The sequence below is a fragment of the Polyodon spathula genome, chromosome 9 (assembly GCF_017654505.1).
Source record: "Polyodon spathula isolate WHYD16114869_AA chromosome 9, ASM1765450v1, whole genome shotgun sequence".
Lineage (NCBI taxonomy): Eukaryota > Metazoa > Chordata > Actinopteri > Acipenseriformes > Polyodontidae > Polyodon > Polyodon spathula.
Genome location: NC_054542.1, coordinates 8855921 through 8875338, shown reverse-complemented (window position 1 = coordinate 8875338; position 19418 = coordinate 8855921). Strand labels below are relative to the sequence as shown.

The 19418-nt window shown below is 35.1% G+C and overlaps 1 protein-coding gene across 1 annotated transcript; it reads left to right on the top strand.

Annotated features, from left to right (window-relative positions):
• Positions 1 to 7854: 7854 nt before the first annotated feature.
• LOC121321042 (T-cell receptor-associated transmembrane adapter 1-like) lies at positions 7855 to 18032 on the top strand. The gene is made up of 6 exons (XM_041259953.1): positions 7855 to 8052; positions 10923 to 11027; positions 11414 to 11450; positions 13360 to 13424; positions 15370 to 15446; positions 17506 to 18032. Exons 1-6 carry the CDS (start codon positions 8046 to 8048, stop codon positions 17743 to 17745), a joined length of 531 nt encoding a protein of 176 aa, XP_041115887.1. The 5' UTR covers positions 7855 to 8045; the 3' UTR covers positions 17746 to 18032.
• Positions 18033 to 19418: the final 1386 nt, after the last annotated feature.

Below are 19418 nucleotides of genomic sequence, written 5' to 3'. Positions count from 1 at the left end.
AGGTTCCTGAAACGCCAAGAGGTAAACTTTCCCCAGGTGATTTTTCTTAACCGTGTTGGAGCGCAAAGACCAATGTAGAGCTCCCAGTGGGTCCACAGCCAAGATTGACAACTTGGCAGGAGCAGGATTCAAACCACTCTGGCATAACACTCTGCACTCCAAGAAGCAGTGCTTTTTGAAGGTGAGTCAGTAGTTATCATTATTTATGATATCCGCTGGCTCAATTTGACATACTTTTGAAATTTTTTTTTTAACATTAACTCACTTGTAGACCTACATTCTGTTAGTCATTTATACCGATGCATGAAGGCAAGCTAAGTGATCATTTGAACTGTAATGATGTACTTTTTTCAATAGGAAAATGTTTTGCACAGAAGCTCTTTGCTTTTGTTAGGAAAGCATGTATTATTCGTTACGAAATAGCACCATAATTGACATAAAAATGACATGTATTGCTCACAGGACACTGGGTTTGCTGTATGAGTGAGTTTGTTCGAAGACAAGAGAACTTTCCTACAATTTGTGGCATGCTAGAAACACAAAGGGACTTTAGATCAGTGTGTGCTTGGCGGATACACCTGGATTCTGTTATATTGTTGAGGTTTTTAACGTGTGTGTGTGCTTATCTTTAAATCTTGTGTATTAATAATTTACCCTTTTTGGTTACTAAGGGATTTTTCTTTGTTGCAGGAAGTGGGGAATCAGATTGTTTAAAATGTTTATTTTGATGCTTGTATTCACTCGTAACAGTTATTGCAGTCAAATAAAGAAATACACAATATAAGAAAAAACAACCCAACTAAGAATTAAACTTTATGCTTATACCAATGATAAAGTAAAACTCATGGTTCACTTTATTTTATCTTAAATATATTTAACATTTTAGTTGTTTGACCCTTCAGGGCATTGTTTTCCAGTCCTAAAACAACCCCAGAATTTGACAAGTGCTTTACTTACACTTTTTCAGGGCTGTTGTATGAGCTTATGGAATCAAACATGCTCAGTATTATGCATTCAGTGATACACAGATCAGTGAACAAATTGCTTAAACCCCAGGACAAGAGCCCCTCAAAGAGTAGACGGGGCTGGCAAAGTTGAAGGGTTCCACTGTCCCATGACATACTTAAAGGAAGCCCCAAGTCAGATAAGGGCAGGCAGGGTTATAGAATAACGATACAAAAATATTAGAGAAAAATAACCCAGAACCAATGGCAATGGGAATGTAGAAAAGCAATTTAAATTAAATGGAAGCAAATTACTTTTTAATGCAGAATGCACAAGGCAGTTGGATAAGACTTGGGGTTACATACTTAGAAAGTCAGATCAGTGAATGATGTAGAAAATAGGTAACAACCTGATTGTCAAAGCAAACTGAAGCATACTTGCTGAAAAGACAATGGTGACCACTGCATTCTTCATCTGAGCTGTAGCGCAGTTGCTTTTTGAGCTCTGCACAGCCTCCCCAGGTACGCCCCCTAGCCAATCCATACCTCCCAATTAGCTCAGTGCCGGACGAGCCCATCTGCTCAATTGGTCACTTAGCAACGCATCTCCTGTTGTGCATCCCAGCTGCTCCCGTAAAGGCACACACGCACTCATGAACCAGCGACAGGGCACTCCCAGTCACATATCCTGCACCTCAGAGCGGCACCACTGGTCCGTTCCATACCTCCATCTGGTTTTTCTGCTGTTTTGGGGTGGGTCCACGTCATCTCCGACGACATCTCAAAGGGCCCGAGAAACAGTGCGGACAGGGCAACCGGAGCGCAGGCTGGTCCTTCTGACTGCAGCCAGCTACTCTGTGCCTATCTTGCCTTGACTCAGCAGAACCACTGACATCCCACTCCTAACAGCTAGTGTAACAGGGTGATGTGTTACATGTATGGGTCGTGTCTGAATAATACTGAATCAGATACAAAGCAGTGGGTGTTGACATGCCACACAGGCATGCAGATTTAATACAACACAGGCCCGACACTTGGGTACCAACAAAGGTATTACAAGAGCCGGATTTAATTAAAAAAAAAAAAAAGCAAAGCTAAAAATAAAAGGTTGCCACACAAGGTGAGCACTAGTCCCACTGAAAGGAATGTCGCACTCCAGAAACCTACTACCCTATGAAACTTCTCTGTACTTTTTGGGATCACCGATCACAAGCTCAAGCTGTAGTGCTTCTTGAGCTCCGCCTTGCCGCCCCAGGCACGTCCCCCAGCCAATCCGGACCTCCTGATCAGCTCAGCGCCAGGTGAACCCATCTGTTCAATTGGTTGCTTAGCAACGTGCCTCCTGTAGCGCATCCAAGCTGCTTCCATAAAAGCACACATGCACTCCAGAACCAGTGACAGGGTCTTCCCATCACACCCCTCTGAACTGTATTTATTAGGTAGTTTTGTAGACCCCCTAATGGTTACAAAGATACCCAAGCCACATTGTTAAAAGTTTGAAAGATAAAGCAAAACTATTATGTTTTACAGATATGATTAATCTATAAAACCTTGTTTTATTTCATTTTAGGAAATTAGTTTATTTAAGTTCTAATATGAACTGCTTTCCTGGTCCAGAGCAAGAAACATAGCAAAAATGGAAAGATATTTTCTTTGCTTTTTTGGTTTTTTTTTTAAATAAAGATCATTTTCCAATAAAAATAAGTGGAGAGAAGGCTTTCTTTCATTTAGTAAAAGCATTAAGCGTTATGATATTAATTATCTAATTATGGCATTACTATATTAAAAGCATAACAAAGTGTAAAAAAGCATAGTGAAAGCAGAGTAAATGCATTGTGAAACTGCAAAATTACTGTGCATTTTTTGTGGTATACTTTTATGTGTAATTCAGAAACGTTCATGTTGTGCCCTACAGTTCATGTAGAGCTACCTACTGCATGCACATGACATGTCCCTTACTATAGTATAGATTTACTGCTATACTTAATTGCCAGCACAGAGAGTTCCTGACAGTTTAAATAAAATTACAATAAAAACAAATCATAAATCTGTTTAATTTTCATTTGTGTGGCTCAAAATACAGGTCTTTATTCTTTGCTAAAGCTTACCAGTGATAGATGTGAGCGATGTTGATACATATCAGAGGATATAATTAAACGCACATCAATGGAAAATATTACGGCTATCTAAGTACACGTGTGCCTGTAAAGCAACAATAACGAAAATAGCCATTTGTATACAAATACATTTGTATTTGATATCTGAAACTGAAAGTATTTTCAAACTGTAAATTTCAGATAATGAATAAATCATTTAGCTGACTGACCATGCTACTAAACTAGATTAATGAGTGGGGATGGTAAGGTAATTTTGGCATATTACAGGTAATGAATGTATAGTCCCTTGGGTTAGTTCATGGAGTTCTTTTGGGGAACCCCCAATTGTTGACATATACCTGACCACATGTGTTGCACTTCTCATTATCCCCTGACTTCACAGAATTGGAGGTATAACTGGGCTATAAAACCTGAGATTCTGAGGAGTCGATCCAGTATTAAAACATTTTCTCTGCATTTATTCAAATCCAACAGCAGAACAACTGGGGCGACCCACTCAGCTCTGTTCGGGTGATCGGTTGTTATTCACAATTGGCCATTGAGACCGTGAGAACCAATGAAATACAAGAAGCTTGATAACATGCAAACTCAAGATGTGCAGCATAATTGGTGTGTGTATTGTTCATGCATTAAATTTAAATATCATTCGTAATTCATATATTTTGATGAGGAAATTAAAGACTATTCTAATCTCTCAGTGGAACCCCCCCACCACCACCTTCCTGTGTGGGAGGGCACCTCTGGTGGTCCCAGCGGTGCCATGGCCTGCACAGCAGCCATGTTAGCAATACTTTGTTGGGCTAAACAAATATCAGGGAGAGGAAACGAATGTAAGACCCCTCTGGGAACCAAATACTGTAGAGACTGTGAGAATGGTGGAAGTGACAGGTGTGCTGGAGTGGTTGGTGGGGGGGGAGTGAGCGCATATGGGTGGTCAGAGAAACAACGGAGTTGAGAGGTTGAATAAGATGCTGGATATCGGTAGGTCAGAGAAGCAACCAGGAGAAACAAAGATCAGGTAAACAAAGATCAGATTTATTTTTTTAGTTGAATAACATTCAGAAGAAGGAACGTGGTCACCATTCGGTAAATTCAGCAAAGCATGGTGGTTCCGGCAGGGAACCCACTTTTAAGCTAGATTAAAATCGTAACCATCAAGCATAGTAGGCATCACATTAGTCATTCAATAACCATGTCTAGTGATCAGCTAGAAAGGGCTTTATATGTTACATCAATCCATTTGTCCCGGTTGTGCATCAGAGTTCGTCGCCTCCTGTTTTTCTGCTTCATCTAAGCTTAGATTCTAAGGGGAGAGCAGCTACCCTGCCCATGGCTTCCCTACAGTCAGCCTCTCCACTATCAGCAAACTGTGCCTAAAATTATGGGCAGATTTACCTCGAAGGGTAGACCAAAGGCCAAAGATGTAATGAAAATATGTATAACTTAGTATTTGTTGTCTATGCTTTAATAAATATTGTTCTTTCTAGCACATGAGTTTTCCTGGCTGAATTCAGATTCAGCATTTGAGAATTCAGATTCCAAAGAGAAAGAAAGTGTGGCGAGTGAGTAGCAGTTTTTTTTAAATGTAAAATTGATAATGTTAGATTGAGTTGGAGTCTGCAGGGCTGTGGGTAGATAATTAAAAGAAAACCTTAGCTATTGGTTTGTCTATGCTTTAATAATTTGTTCTTTCTAGCACATGAGTTTTCCTGGCTGAATTCAGATTCAGCATTTGAGAATTCAGATTCCAAAGAGAAAGAAAGTGTGGCGAGTGAGTAGCAGTTTTTTTTAAATGTAAAATTGATAATGTTAGATTGAGTTGGAGTCTGCAGGGCTGTGGGTAGATTTGTCAGCTGTGTAGAGATACATAAACATATTTATATATATATATATATATATATATATATATATATATATATATATATATATATATATATATATATATATATATGCACCTCCCAAATTATTGGCACCCTTGATAAAGATGAGCAAAAAAGGCTGTATAAAATAAACAACACAGGTAATGAGCTATATTGTAATTTTCCAACATGTGGAATATATTGTACTTTACTAATGAGTTAAGGGAATCAACCAAAATTACACATTTCTCAAATTATAAAATTAGTTCCAAAAAAATTAAGTGTCACAATTGTTGGCACCCTCCCCTTGCTAGGATAACGGCACTGAGCCCTTTTCTATAATTTTTTATGAGATTGGAGAACACATTGGAAGGGATCTTAGACCATTCCTCCATTCAGAATCTTTCCAGATCCTTGATATCCTTCGGTCTGCGCTTATGGACTGCCCTATTCAATTCCAACCACAGGTTGTCAATGGGATTCAAGTCCGGAGACTGAGCTAGCCATAGCAAAATATTGATTTTGTGGTCAATTAATCATTTCTTTGTGGGTTTTGATGTGTGCTTGGGGTTATTGTCTTGCTGGAAGATCCACTTGTGGCCAAGTTTCAGCCTCCTGACAGAGGCAACCAGGTTTTTGGCTAAAATGTCCTGGTACTTGGTGGAGTTCATAATGCTGTTGACCTTAACAAGGGCCCTAGGACCAGTGAAAGCAAAACAGCTCCATCACATCAAAGACCGGCCACATTTTACAGTAGATATGAGGTTCTTTTCTGCATAAACATTCCTTCTTTCGATGCCAAACCCACCGCTGGTGTGCGTGGCCAAAAAGCTCTATTTTCATCTCATCTGACCATAGCAACCGGTTCCAATCCAAGTGCTAATGCCGTCTAGCAAACTCTAGGCGCTTACATTTGTTGGTTGCTCTCAATAAAGGCTTTTTTTCTGGCAACCCTTCCAAATTGGCTATTGGCATGGAGGTGGTATCTAATTGTAGATTTGGAAACTTGGTGACCCCAAGATGCAACCAAGTTCTGTAATTCTCCAACTGTGGCCCTTGGATTCTTCTTTGCCTCCCAAACCATCTTCCTCACTGTGCGAGGGGGGAAAGATGTATTTGCATCCTCTACCAGGCAGAGTTACCACTTTTGAACTTCTTAATTATTGCCCTAATAGTGGCAAGTGGTATATTTAGGTTTTTAGCTATTTTTTGTACCCATTGCCTTATTTAATGATGGTCCACAACCATTTTTCTTTTCATTTGTGAGTTCTTTGCCTTTCTCCATGGTGATGTATGACAAATGGATTTTACATGCGTGTTACCTCATTTTTATACCCCAGTAAAACACAAAGCCATGGAAAGCCACAATACAGTTCCTTAAGACGTACTTTACAAAGTAGAATGTTAATGCAGATTTAATTTTGTTTGATTTTATTTATAAGAATCTTTAGGGTGCCAATAATTTTGACACCTACCTTTTTGAGAAAAAAAATATATTACTTTTAAAAATAAATGTTTTCTTTGAGCAATTGTATTAGTATAAAATAATATAGTTTTTCCATATTTTTGAGCATAAAATATAGCTCATTACCTGTGTTGTTTATTTCATACAGCCTTGTTTGCTCATCTTTATCAAGGGTGCCAATAATTTTGGAGGTGCATGTATATATAGTTATACAATTATAGATATGGTACAAACATTTATTCAATAAATATGCTCAGCTGGAAAAGGTGCATGTCTAATAAACAATGCTCTATGTATTCTATTGGTTCTGCATGAGTAACTTGTAATACAAGGAAAGTTACTTTGTTAATCATTGCCCAGATTAAAATGCTTTAAAGCTCAATTAACTGTGTAACTGTTTAGAAAACTGGGGGAAGAAATCTATTTCATTACCTGGGAACATAACAGACATGTTTTAAAAAACCTACCTGGATGTAGCAGCTGCAATATCTTCTTTTTTATCCATAATGTTAACTATTAAAAGTAACAGTGACACAATTAATGAAAATAAAATAAAACAATTACTTAAACTGGATATACAAATCCGTGCAGAAGGCAGAGCTTATGTTATAGTTGTGCCTTAACTTGCACATAACCCTCTGCTTATAATTATGTAAGCAGTCTCTATTGTATTCTTTCAATTGCAGTTTGAGGTAATGCATTCTCGAATTAAAGATAACTGACACCTTAAAGAGAAGGGCCATGTCCTTTTTTTATGTTGCATAATTTTAATTTGTGAACAAAGAAGAACTGCGTCCAATTTCATTGATCTAAAACAGAGGCGGGTGTAAATGCTACTTTGTAAATCATTTAAATGGGGTTGTAATTCTATGCACCTTTACAAACAAACAAATACACTTAAAACGTGTATTGTTAGGGGTGTGGCTGTAGGGTTTGTATAACCTTGGTAAATTGTATTCATTTACAGCTGTCGCCAAAAGCTTTGTATAACCTAGAATTTTAGGATTGAGAATTATAAAAAAAAAAAAAAATCCAAAACACACTATTTGAACATAATTTAGATATTTTATTTAACATCACGTAATCAAAGAAACTACAAAATGATAATTGCAAAAGCCTACCGGAAGCCATAATAGTAATACAGTATTTCATGTTAGATTTCGAAATGTCACTTTTTTTATTTTTTTATCAGTTTTCCGTTAAGCATATGGAAAACTACAAAGCAGTGTGTAATTCAATATGTTAAAGTAGCATTATTCTGCAAGTTTCACTCGACTTTATGAAGCAAAGTGAGTTAATTCTATAGGGCGATGCAACACTTTTGTCAGTGCGGTACACCAATGTATTGAATTGCAGTAGATTAGTATAAATAGTTCTACATTCGCTGCACTATAAACACCACAACCAAGCTTCTTCAGCTTTGTGTTTGATAAAAACTAAAATCGTTGGTTGTTTAGCTTTTTTCAGCTGCACAACGCAGTTGAATACATACTGCACAGAAGACTGCAAAGAGAGACATCTCACCACATTTCCTGTTTGTAACAGAAAAAAGGCAGTGAAGGAATACAAATAGACAGAACAGGTATTGACGAGCAATATCACTCAGGAGAACACACATTTTTAGTTCTGATAAGAAAGGCTTTTTTTTTTGCTATCTACAATGTCAGGTAAATATAATTTGTACGTTGCAGTTTTTTTGTTGTAAAATGAATAATTTCCACTGTTTTTATTTTTGGATAACAGAAATATACAATTCAGATGTTCTGCTGTGCGCCGATGTAAACTTTTGATTGTTCATTGTTCTTATTACTTTATTTTGGTTGTCATTTTTAACTTGGGTTCCAGTAATGCCCTTTATCTTCGATACATTAAGTTAAGTGTACATTTGTAAATATAAATAATAACGCTAATGTAATTATGCAGACATCTCATGTTTAAAATACATTACGGCAAACTAGTAGGAGTACACAAATAACTTATTTTTACTTAAAGTAGTGATTTGTTATTTATGAAGAAATGGGTACTCTAGTGTATTGTTATACAGCCCAACGACTTTGACTTCCACTTTTGATAAAATAGTGATTGTTTTAAAAGGGCTCCTCAAATCTATTTTAAAAGAGAGTTTTTGCAATTAAGAATAGGCTTACTGGTACTCTACCAATAAAGTGTAATGAATAGGACTCACATTACAACTGTACATGGCCTTTTTGGGGGAAGTTTCCAACAGCGCCCAAACACAAAAGTGCTTCTTTGGGGATGACCAAATCCCATTTTCTTTCTATGTGCCACAATGCACATTGATAAAACTGGCCAGCCTTAATGTCCGAATTCAAATTTTCTTTACTAGCACTGCATTGAATACCGCTGTCAAAAAAAAAAAACGTAATTTAATGAAACACATTATATGAATTATTGTAGGATAATATAAATATAAGCATAACATTTTTTTTCATCAAGTAGGCAGATTTTGTACAGTGCAAACTCTAGTCCATGAAATGGAAAATATGCGTTTCAACATTTTCAATCTTGATAAGGCCTTTAACCTTTAAAAAGCAAAAGTAAATTGCACATTCTTTGTGTGCCATGATTTTTTCAGCCGAAATACAGAAAGACTTAAACATACATTCATATTACTAAAAAAAATATAATATATTATATATATAAATAAAGGAAATTTCAAATCTGACATTATTAGGTCACGTATTTACTGGCTTTGATTTAAAGAGTAAACATTATTTGATTTAACCATTAATTAATATTTCATTTATCTTTCCCATCATTGATGGCAACAAAAAAAACAAAAAAAAAAAACGTGGGTTTATTTTATGTTAAACTTGACTAAAAAGGCCTGGATTTATTTTGTATTTCTCTGGGGTGGGGTTACCACATTGAATTATGCGTAATATGAACTGCGAGCCATATCTTCATTTCAATGTATGTTTAGCTGGCAAGATACCTATTTCTTTGATTTCTTAAAGATTACCAAAACTAGTGCTGGATGCTATTTGTTTGCAAATGTTGGTAACGTTAACATTTAACCTTTCGCTGCTGTGGCAAGGCACAATATCCATGTAACGTTTGATTTTCACTTTGATTTCATTTCAAAGTGCTCTGAAGAATATGGCCAAGTTATTTTTAGATATACCAAACGTGATCATACTTTAAGCTTTATAAAATTCCACTTTTTAATGACATTTCATCCCCAGTTGTGTACCATTGATCCATTAGAAGTCAACCTCAGTTAATGACATTCAGAAATGGAGCCCTATTGCTTTTAACCACCCTTGTCTGTTCATTATGAATTCATGTTAGCTTTGTGGTAGTGTGATATATCATGTAATTATGTTTATACTAATTCCAATGTACTAATGAATAAATAGTTACTGTGTAGTTACATTGTTATGTAACTCATGCTCATATTTTACTTCTACAAGACAATCTTACATCTACAATAACATCAGCGTTGCCTTTATGTAGCCCATTTCAGTAGAAGTGCAGAGGTCATATCAAAACTATTAACAGAAATGTTTGATATAAATATTAGTATTACATTACTAAAAAACAACACAAATTGTTAACCAGCTAGATAAAAGTCTAATACCCTGCCTCTGGACAATATATAAACAATGCATTAAATAATAATAATAATAATAATAATAAATAATAATAATAATAATAATAATAATAAATAATAACACAGTGTAACAATTTTACAGTATAATCGTAAATCTCGAAAAACTACTCACTTCTAAATATTTTGTAGTCATTTTTGTATTACTTTAGTATAAATACATGTTAATTTGGATTCATATGTTGTTTTTTTTCTGACTTTATGTGAACGAAAAGACACACATTTGCCCGTTTTCCCATTGGAAATAGTGATATTTTGAAATGTCACTGTCCTGGTCACAAAAGCAAAGTTTGTGGGGAATAATAGCCATTTTCTATACTTTTGAGGCATAAGCAATTAGGAAATAACACTTACTACCCAGGAACAAAAATTGTGTTACATAGTGTAATAATAATAATAATAATAATAATAATAATAATAATAATAATAATAATAATAATGTGATTAAGGTGGTAGGGAATTCCAAAGGCCAGGTGTGATCCTGAACCTGGGAAGTCACCACAAGCTTGCATTGTGTAAGCGCAAGGTATAGTCACTGGCACTATAGACACAGCAATTTGCTGATGCTGTTCAGTTGGTTAAGTTATTGCAAACTTAAAACCGAGGCTCTCAATTTATTTTTTATTTTTTTTATAGGGACCCTCAACTGAAAACAGAAAAAGTACATTCGCAAACAAGAAAGAAAGAAAATCTGTACTCCATTGTAGAGGTTTTTTCTGTAATTGCTGTATATCCCAAGGCCCACAATATTTACTGTATATGTTGTTTTAGAAAGAGAAGTTTCTAGAATTTATTTTGCACTCTTCAGAGACACCCAGGAATCCAGTTTGAGAACCGCTGACTTAAAAGCTACTAGAATAATTTAATTAAATATATTAATTTTAACTTTTTTTTTTTTTTTTTCAGGTAACACCTGTGCCACTCCTTGGGTAATTGTTTGTCTCGCGGTTATAGCTTTGATCATATCCTTATGTATTCATATCCTTACCTACCATACAAGACGGAAAAAAGGTGAGGACTTTTTGTATAGCTGAAAATTACAGCATTTTATTAATGTACAATATAAAAATAAATGTAGTGATGGTGTCACTATAAACATATTTTTTACCTCATGAAACTAAATAAAAAGGAAATCATGAATAAGAAAATATCCTTTTGTTAAATATTAAAATAAACATGACATTTAGTACAATTTTCAGAAATGTTATTACTGTAACCGGATATATGACGAGTGTACTGTACTATTCAAACATTATTTTATTTTGGTACCTATGTCAACGCAGTTAAAGTCAAAATTTTCAATAATACTGGTATACCTCAAGAAAATAAACACGACATACAGCCCTATTGTGCAATTTTCTTTTACAATAACTTATCCTTTTTTCTTAACATTGCAGAAAAAAAGCCAATAACATACAGAGATTATGAACCAAGGTATGGCATGTTATATACTTTCAACATAGATCCATCATTATTTAACTTTTTTACTGTTCAAAATTGTAAGTTTCACCGGGCTTTAATTCCGCACATTCACATGTGGGAATCCTAATTTACAATACAAAAATCACACGCTTCACATTTGAACATACTTCCATTATTATTATTTTATTATTATTATTATTATTATTAATTATTATTATTATTAATCACTTAGCAGATCCTTTTATCCAAAGCGACGCACATAGACGAGGAGGTGAACTATGTACCACAACTGTTGCTGCAGAGTCACTTACAAGAGGACCTCGGTTTTACGTCTCATCCAAAATATCTTTTATATTTCTCAAGAATGTTTTTTTTTTTAAATCAGATTTAGCCCTATATTAAAAGTTCCATTCAAGTCGTAGAAATCAAGGTTTAACCCTAAAATCATTATTATTATTATTATTATTATTATTATTATTATTATTATTATTATTATTATTATTAATTATTACTAGCTCATTCAGAAAGGCCTATGATAGAATAGGAACGAGATAAGGTTTGCCGCATTCCATGCTAACTCTATAAAAGAACACCTGTTGCCAGTCATTTAAAGCCGTGTACTGTTATCATTCAGGAATAGCCTTGCAAATGATTGAATAGCCACTATACTATGTAAACTTTGACTTAATGTGTTAATCTTACAGTAGTTTCCATTTAGAATATTTAAATTGGCTGACAGAGCTTTTTAATATTTATAAGAATAACTTGAAAATTACATTTGGCTCTGCCAGATCACAGTACCTCCATATGATGTTAAATGCTTTCTTCTGTTGAGCGATAGGCAGGGAGTGCCAGTTCTACACTCAGAGGCTTGGAGTGAACCGGTAACCTTGTTCCCATAGCGAACACCTTAACTAGTGCACACAAGTATCAAGCTGTCACACAGAACCATCTTTAAAGTGAGATGGCTCCAGGGAAGACTGACTGAGAAGCTTGTCGGTGATTTTCATTGAGAATTGTCTTTTTTTAAAAAAAAAAAAAAAAAAAAAAAAATGGTGTTGAATTACAATTGATAGAATAAAACTTGGTATTGACAACATAAAAACAACGGTGATGTATTGCCTCCATGATGGTCTTAAAGAAATGGATGCGATAGCTTGTTTCATTTTCACGTTTTGGGAAATGTTACATTTTGCTTTTTAGTCACAAAATATATGCTTTAAGAATACGTAAGAATAAATAATGGATACTCCAAGAACGTTCATGGAGTCCTGCGATTATTCCACGAATGAGGAAGGACCGTTAACTGAAGCTTCCTGATGAGAGTATTCTGTTTATACAACAAGAGTTTTATATAAATCGAACATTCTTTTTGTTTAATCCAACACTATAGAATTTGTCCCTAGAGGAAGCTCTTCATCTGCTTAGAAATACGCCGTACTTTGGAAAAGTTAGATACATTTTAAAATGAACCACAAAAATCACGCTGTAGTGTTGAATGCAAAAATTGTATTAAATGGATACAAATAATAAATAAAAAATTGAAAAAAGTCTGGTACATTTTGGAGGCTATTCGACTAGTTAGTGAAGGTTTCTAAATGCAAAATGATATTTGTGTGTGGTTGTGTCCCATACATGATAAAATATTAAACGAAGGGTGTTACTTTATAAGGCATCGTTGATATGCTCCATTGGTGTTTCTTCATGCTTTAAGTATAGACATAAGCTATTCTGCTTTGCTTTGCGAGTTATAACAGTACGTCACTGCCGCAAGTTTAGCAGAATGTACTCAAAGTGACAAAGTAGAACGGAGGGGGTGAAACTATATTTTGTAATGTAAATCTTTGTTTTATGAAAAGCAATATTTGATGATCTGGTAAAATTAATCTCTCAATCTAACATATCTCAATACTTTTTGCAGCTTTTTGGAGCCAGAGTATATTGATGATAACCCCATTTATGGGAATATTAATCCTGAAGTTGTAGGTAAGAGTACTATAATTATATATATATATACTAACATTTAAATATTGGTTACTTTTGATAACATAGTGCAGGACTGTTTAAAGTGTGTTTCTTGAGTTATATACAGTAAAACCTGTCTAATCCACCCCCTCTATAAACCGGCATTCTGTATAATTCAGCATGATTTTTGGGTCCCAACCAAATCCCTGTTGAAATAAATGGAGCAATCTCCTCTACAATCTGGCAAAATTATGTTTATCAAAAAAAAAAAAAAAAGTTTACCAAATACAAACAAAAGTGTTACTGTAGGTGAAAAATGCAAAATGGCAAAGCAAACCATTTCAGACATTCTGACAATAGAATAGGCCTACTTCTAGCAACACGGAGAAAACCTGACAGCCAGCAGAAAGTGTCTGAATCCTGCATGCATGCACACTACAAACTAGAACACCTTTCTATGGGAATGGTACAAACACAGGCTTGTGCTAATAACAGGTACAGATTTTGCCGAGGCATTAGTGTGTTATACTGTGTATGAGCAGTAATAAACACTGAGAGAGTTTAGTCATTTTACCTTTTTTTAGGTACTGTATTAGATTTTTTGTTTTTTACAGTAATCCAGCACAGTCCCAAATGATGCCGGATTGGACAGGTTTTACTGTTCCATGGGTTCCACAATATGGGTCTTTTGATTTAGAGGTGAAACATCCCTTCAAGGCTGGTAATGGGTTTTAATAGAGTTCAAGGACAATTTGTTGTTTTTGGTAGAAGTAAAAACAGACAGAAAACAGCACAAATAGACATGTTTAATGAATGCAGAAATTGGAAGTGTCTGTAGACTACCTTGTGTATTTTTGTATTCAAATATCATTGCTACTATTAACTGCATTCAGATTTTTTCATTTAAGTAAACTAAATATATTTCAGATGACTGCTTTTTCCCCAGTTACTGACATTTTGTTGTGACTCTCTTAGAACTGACTGGTTAATGGTATCATGGCTCTTTTGCCAAATTGTTGGGACAGCTCTGGTGCTCTATTCCATATAGTGAGATCGTAAGTGCAAATCCGATTTTATACCACCAGGGATTATGAATCAGTTACAACCTGCTCCTAGATTTCAGTCAAATCATAATTTGTGTCTGATTCAATACGACAGGTAGGCTAGCTAAAGCAATCCCATCATACGTACCATATATCTGAAAATACATGAACCACGCAACACAAGGAAAACGAGTACTTAGAGCGGTCTTGGAAATCACTTTTGTGTAATCGTGCAAGAGACATCCTAGTTTCGAACTAACCTGTAGGGTGCTGTATGTGTAATTACAACTTCCCATGTAATTCACATGTCTGGAACTGCGCTGTAAACACAGTATTGTGTTAAATTTGTTGAGCAAAGCTACTTTAATATTTAACTATATAGTTATTAAATCTGTTAGAACATACGAGACATTTAAATGTATAATGAGACTTAATGATGAACAGAAATTGTGAATAGTGTCAGGAGAAAAAGCAGACATGAAAATAGCAACGAAATGTACCCAAACAGCAAAAAAAGAAAGCATTATATTATCTTTCAGATACTGCTAGAAGCAGAAATTAATAAAGGACAAGGACAATAATGTATCAGCCACAATAACAGTCTCTGCATATACCTAAACACACAGCATGACTTAGCAGAGGGAAATGACTGATCTACCTGTGTGGTATTTATAGGACAGGTAATATGAGCAAGTAGCGTGATCCACTTGATGCGGAAACTTTACCTCTATCTTCTATTCTGCTCCCAGCCTCATACGCGACATTGTATTGGTAGAGTATATAGAAACGAGACCCTGGCATCCACAACAGGTTTGCTACATCTCTTTTACAGTCACACATGTCTTCATTGCTTAGATACATTATGCATTTTGCATTCAAGTTTTACTGAAAATGTTAAAGTGTGTTTGCATTTTTCATTTAAGAAGTTGAAGAAGTTCCCGAAGTTTGTTATGAACAAATGAACATAAAAGCTCCAGTGCGAGTTCAAAGAGAACGAAAGGTACCTTTTATTTGTATATATTCATTTTCAATTTTAAATCTTCAGTTAGTACCACAACAATTATAAAGAGGACACAAAACAAACATACAGCTGCACAGAATTGCACAGAATTGTCATGAATTTCCAGGGGCTCAAACTATAGAAGCAAATAAAGTTTCTGTATTTTTTTATCATTTTATTTACAAATTGTTGGGGATTTCCTTTCCCAAAGGCCACTGCACACCATATCACTTTATCCTAATTTAATGTATAAATGATTGTACCTACAATACAAAGTGTTGCTGACCAGATCTTGAATTGTGTTTGGTACAATGAATGGGTGTTGTAGCTTTTCTTCATACAAAAATACTTTTGTTTATTATTATTTCAAATTTGGTCAGATCTTAATTGATAATAAAGAATTGTTTGGTCTTTAGTTAGAGTTGGTTACGTCACACTCATCCTCTTCACTGCTGAAGTCTCATGAACATATAGTACAGCTTTCAGCCTTATTGCCTTGCAAAAACAACTTGGTTTTTGTTACATTTCTGCAGGTTCAAAGCATAAGAAAGTGATTTACCCACCCTTTTTAGTTATGCCATATTTTGGCCCCTCACTTCCTATATCATGAGGAATATGTGCCCTATTTCACATCCTCGCAATGGAAAGACAATTTTGAGTTTCTAAACTTCATGTAAACCATGTCTAAGAGACTGCAAATTTGCCAATAAATGGTGTTTTATTGTACAGTCACGTTTATCTTCAGTTATGCTTTTGATCACTACTGACCTTGTCTGGATTTGAAGGACTTAGGATGAACGGTTTCTGTTCAGGTATTCTAATTTTAGATCAATGATATTTAGATGAAATTAACCCCTAAAATAATTTGTTTTGAGACACCAACACTGGAATTCCCACATTAGAGAACAGGATTTTTATTGCATAGGCCCAGTCTTCACTACCCTGATAAGACCACTGAACACAAACATGTTAGAGTTATTAGCACCTCATAATCAGGGTCACTAAAAGCTAGTTTTTGAAATGCTTGATCTGACAGGCCTTGACTTGTAACCACAAACCACAAAGGTCTAAATTTGTACACATGTGCAGTGGAGTGCCAGATGGTTTTAAAAATAGATTTGACATCCTTTGTGCATCCACGATGATTAAACCTTTCAGCAGTGTGTGTGTGTGTGTGTGAGAGAGTGAGACGGGTCTATGACAATCTATAACCAACAATTCATCACCAGCTGTTCATCACCAGGTACAACTTGTCACGGAGGGTACGTTATCATATCACAGCTGTTTAAAATGCTACAGGTGAAAATGGCCGGTGCAGCGCTTGTAGGTAGTTTGAAATTTTGGCGCTTCTAGTGTTAAAATAAAGGTTTGAAAAGCAAACTTGTTATTTTTTTTTTTTTTTTGCTTGTTAGTTGGGTGATCACAAACTAGTAAAAGTTAGTACATTATGGGTTTTATTTATGTAATTTGTAAGTGAATACGTACTGTATCTGTTATTTATGATTTATGATAGGTCTATTTGTTTTTAGCACAGCTTTTATGATATATTGTGGCCACTGTGTTGTATGTAATCTGTGCGCTGCCATTGCTGGCAGTGTCACATGAGCTGTTCAGTGTGTTGATATGTAAATAAATCCTGTTCGTCTGCAGGGCGTATCAACTTCAATCTCCATCTTGAGCTCCTGTCTGTCACTCAGCAACAAATGCACGCACCCACACGGCAGACAGCTACCCTGTCCAAGCATTAATACCCTGTATCTTTCTAAAAAATTTAGGGGAGCTCCCTAATACAAGCCAAATCTCAAAGCAATAATTGTGTGAACACAGTAATTTTTACAGCTGTCTGTAATGGAATATAAAACAGGATTCATTTATCTTTGAAACTTGGTTTCAAGTAAAGTCTGGACAGACAAATTGATTCTATAATGGTCTATCACCTGTATACCCTGCAATAATCCTATAAAAGAAATTTGTCTCTGTGGATTGACATTACATGAAGTTTTTAGTTGGTAATTGTAACCGTCTAATGCTAACAAATGTCAATTGTTTGTGCCTGCAGGCAGCAGCTGAACACAAGATGTGCTATGCATCTCTTGAGTTATCAGCACAGAAGAAGCAAGGAAAGCGTGGAAAAAAGAATTCACTGGACTTTGTGGATACAGACATGGAGAGGAACATGCCTTCTAGAACAAACAGCATGTACCTGAACAGCCAGCAGCTGGCAGATGGACATGGGGATGAAGCCATTCACGAGGATCCCTCTTTGCTTTTGAGCATGATTAATACAAATAGGTACTAGGCAACAGAAAACCTCTTTCTTTAACTCCTCACAGCTTTCATACTTTTATTAAATTTAAAATGTTCTGTACTTTCCCTACAAGTTTAGAGTTTGTATTGCACTTCTTGTAAGTAGCAGGGTTCCAAAAAACATAACGTTAAACGTCCCCACATGTTACAATTGTTAAATAACATACCTCAGTTTTCTTCTCATTGTAATATTGTGACCATTTGTTACTTATAACTTTTTAAAATCTGTTTCAATGCTCTTTTAAAAATGTCCACTCTAGTGCACTGATAGCGTAAGGATTATTGCTCACATTGTCAAATGGGTAAAACAGCAATAACGATCCAGGATGTGGTATGGAACAGAAGCCGGAGCACTTATGTTTTATTTATTTTTTGTTCTTTAAATCACTTTTCCTGCAGTCATTCAGAGCAGTGGTACGCAGTGTGGGAGGGAGCGCAAATATGACTAAAGGGGCAGTAGTGCAAAAAAACCCAATATTTTTAAATAAACAAACAAATAAATAAATAAATAAAAAATGACAACTAAGTAGTCCAAGTTCTTACCTTTCAAATGAGCCATTGACGATCACTCTAGGACTTGTAGAACCAGAAAAATCGAGTGGCAAGAGTCAGTGAAACTGCAGCGAACAGAGCTGAAATGGCGGCTTCCACATATGGGGTGCCAAGTGTGAAAAAAAATAATTAAAGACTAATATTTTTTTTTAACTGATTTATTTGTTAGAAATGTTAGCTAAATGTTGACTTGCCAAGTGTAAAAAAAATTAAAATTCGCTGATTTATTTGTTAGAAACTAAGATTTATAGACCGATTTTAAAATGTTGAATTTGTCATATGCGTTTTCAATATTTAGAAATTATATCTGAAAGTACAAATTGCAAAACATAATGTGTTTGTTAACATTTATGTATTCAGTTAAATCTGGACTTTGTAGTTAAATCTAGGAAAAAATACGCAATTTACATTAAACCTGAAAAAAAAAAAACACCATCACCTTTTAAAATATAAAGTTTAAAAAAAGAGCTTTGAAACAGACTTTAAAGTTATAAGTGTAAAGAGTTGTCAGGGTGTTAGCAATTAAAAGAAAAATTACAGGTACGCTGTTTAACCAGTTGTAGTACACGTGGAGGCATGCAACGCTATATTTTTCAGAACCTTGCTACTTACTCTAAATTTGGTATGGCTAACATATTCATTTCATAAACCTTTTGTGAACTTCCATTCGCTAAGTCACACATATAGCAAGCATGTATTTTAGCATTAAAAAAAATGCTGTCACACTATACAAGTTAAAAGACTGCATCTGCATTTCACCGGCAGAGTGAACTTGTCCTCGCCCATTTAACTCTGTATTAACTGTCGTTAACCAACCAGCCAATTCACCTCAAACTAATATGTTCTGACCCTGAAAACATGTCAGAGGGTAATGCCTCAGGAAAGTAAAGCCAACAAAATAATTGCTTTATGTATCATAGTGCCAGGTATCGCCACGTGCACGGCCGGTAAGATTTATGGAATCATTCAGTTATCCATTACCCCTTTGAATAACAAAACCTCAAGTTATATCTGCAACATTTGCCACTATTCACAATGCTTATATAACATACACATTTTGTGTGTGTGTAGATAAAGATATATATATATATATATATATATATATATATATAT

Coding starts and splice junctions, on each gene's coding strand:
- LOC121321042 (XM_041259953.1), top strand. Junction 11,028..11,413: donor CCATACAAGACGGAAAAAAG/GTGAGGACTTTT, acceptor TTAACATTGCAG/AAAAAAAGCCAATAACATAC. Junction 13,425..15,369: donor TATTAATCCTGAAGTTGTAG/GTAAGAGTACTA, acceptor TTTTCATTTAAG/AAGTTGAAGAAGTTCCCGAA.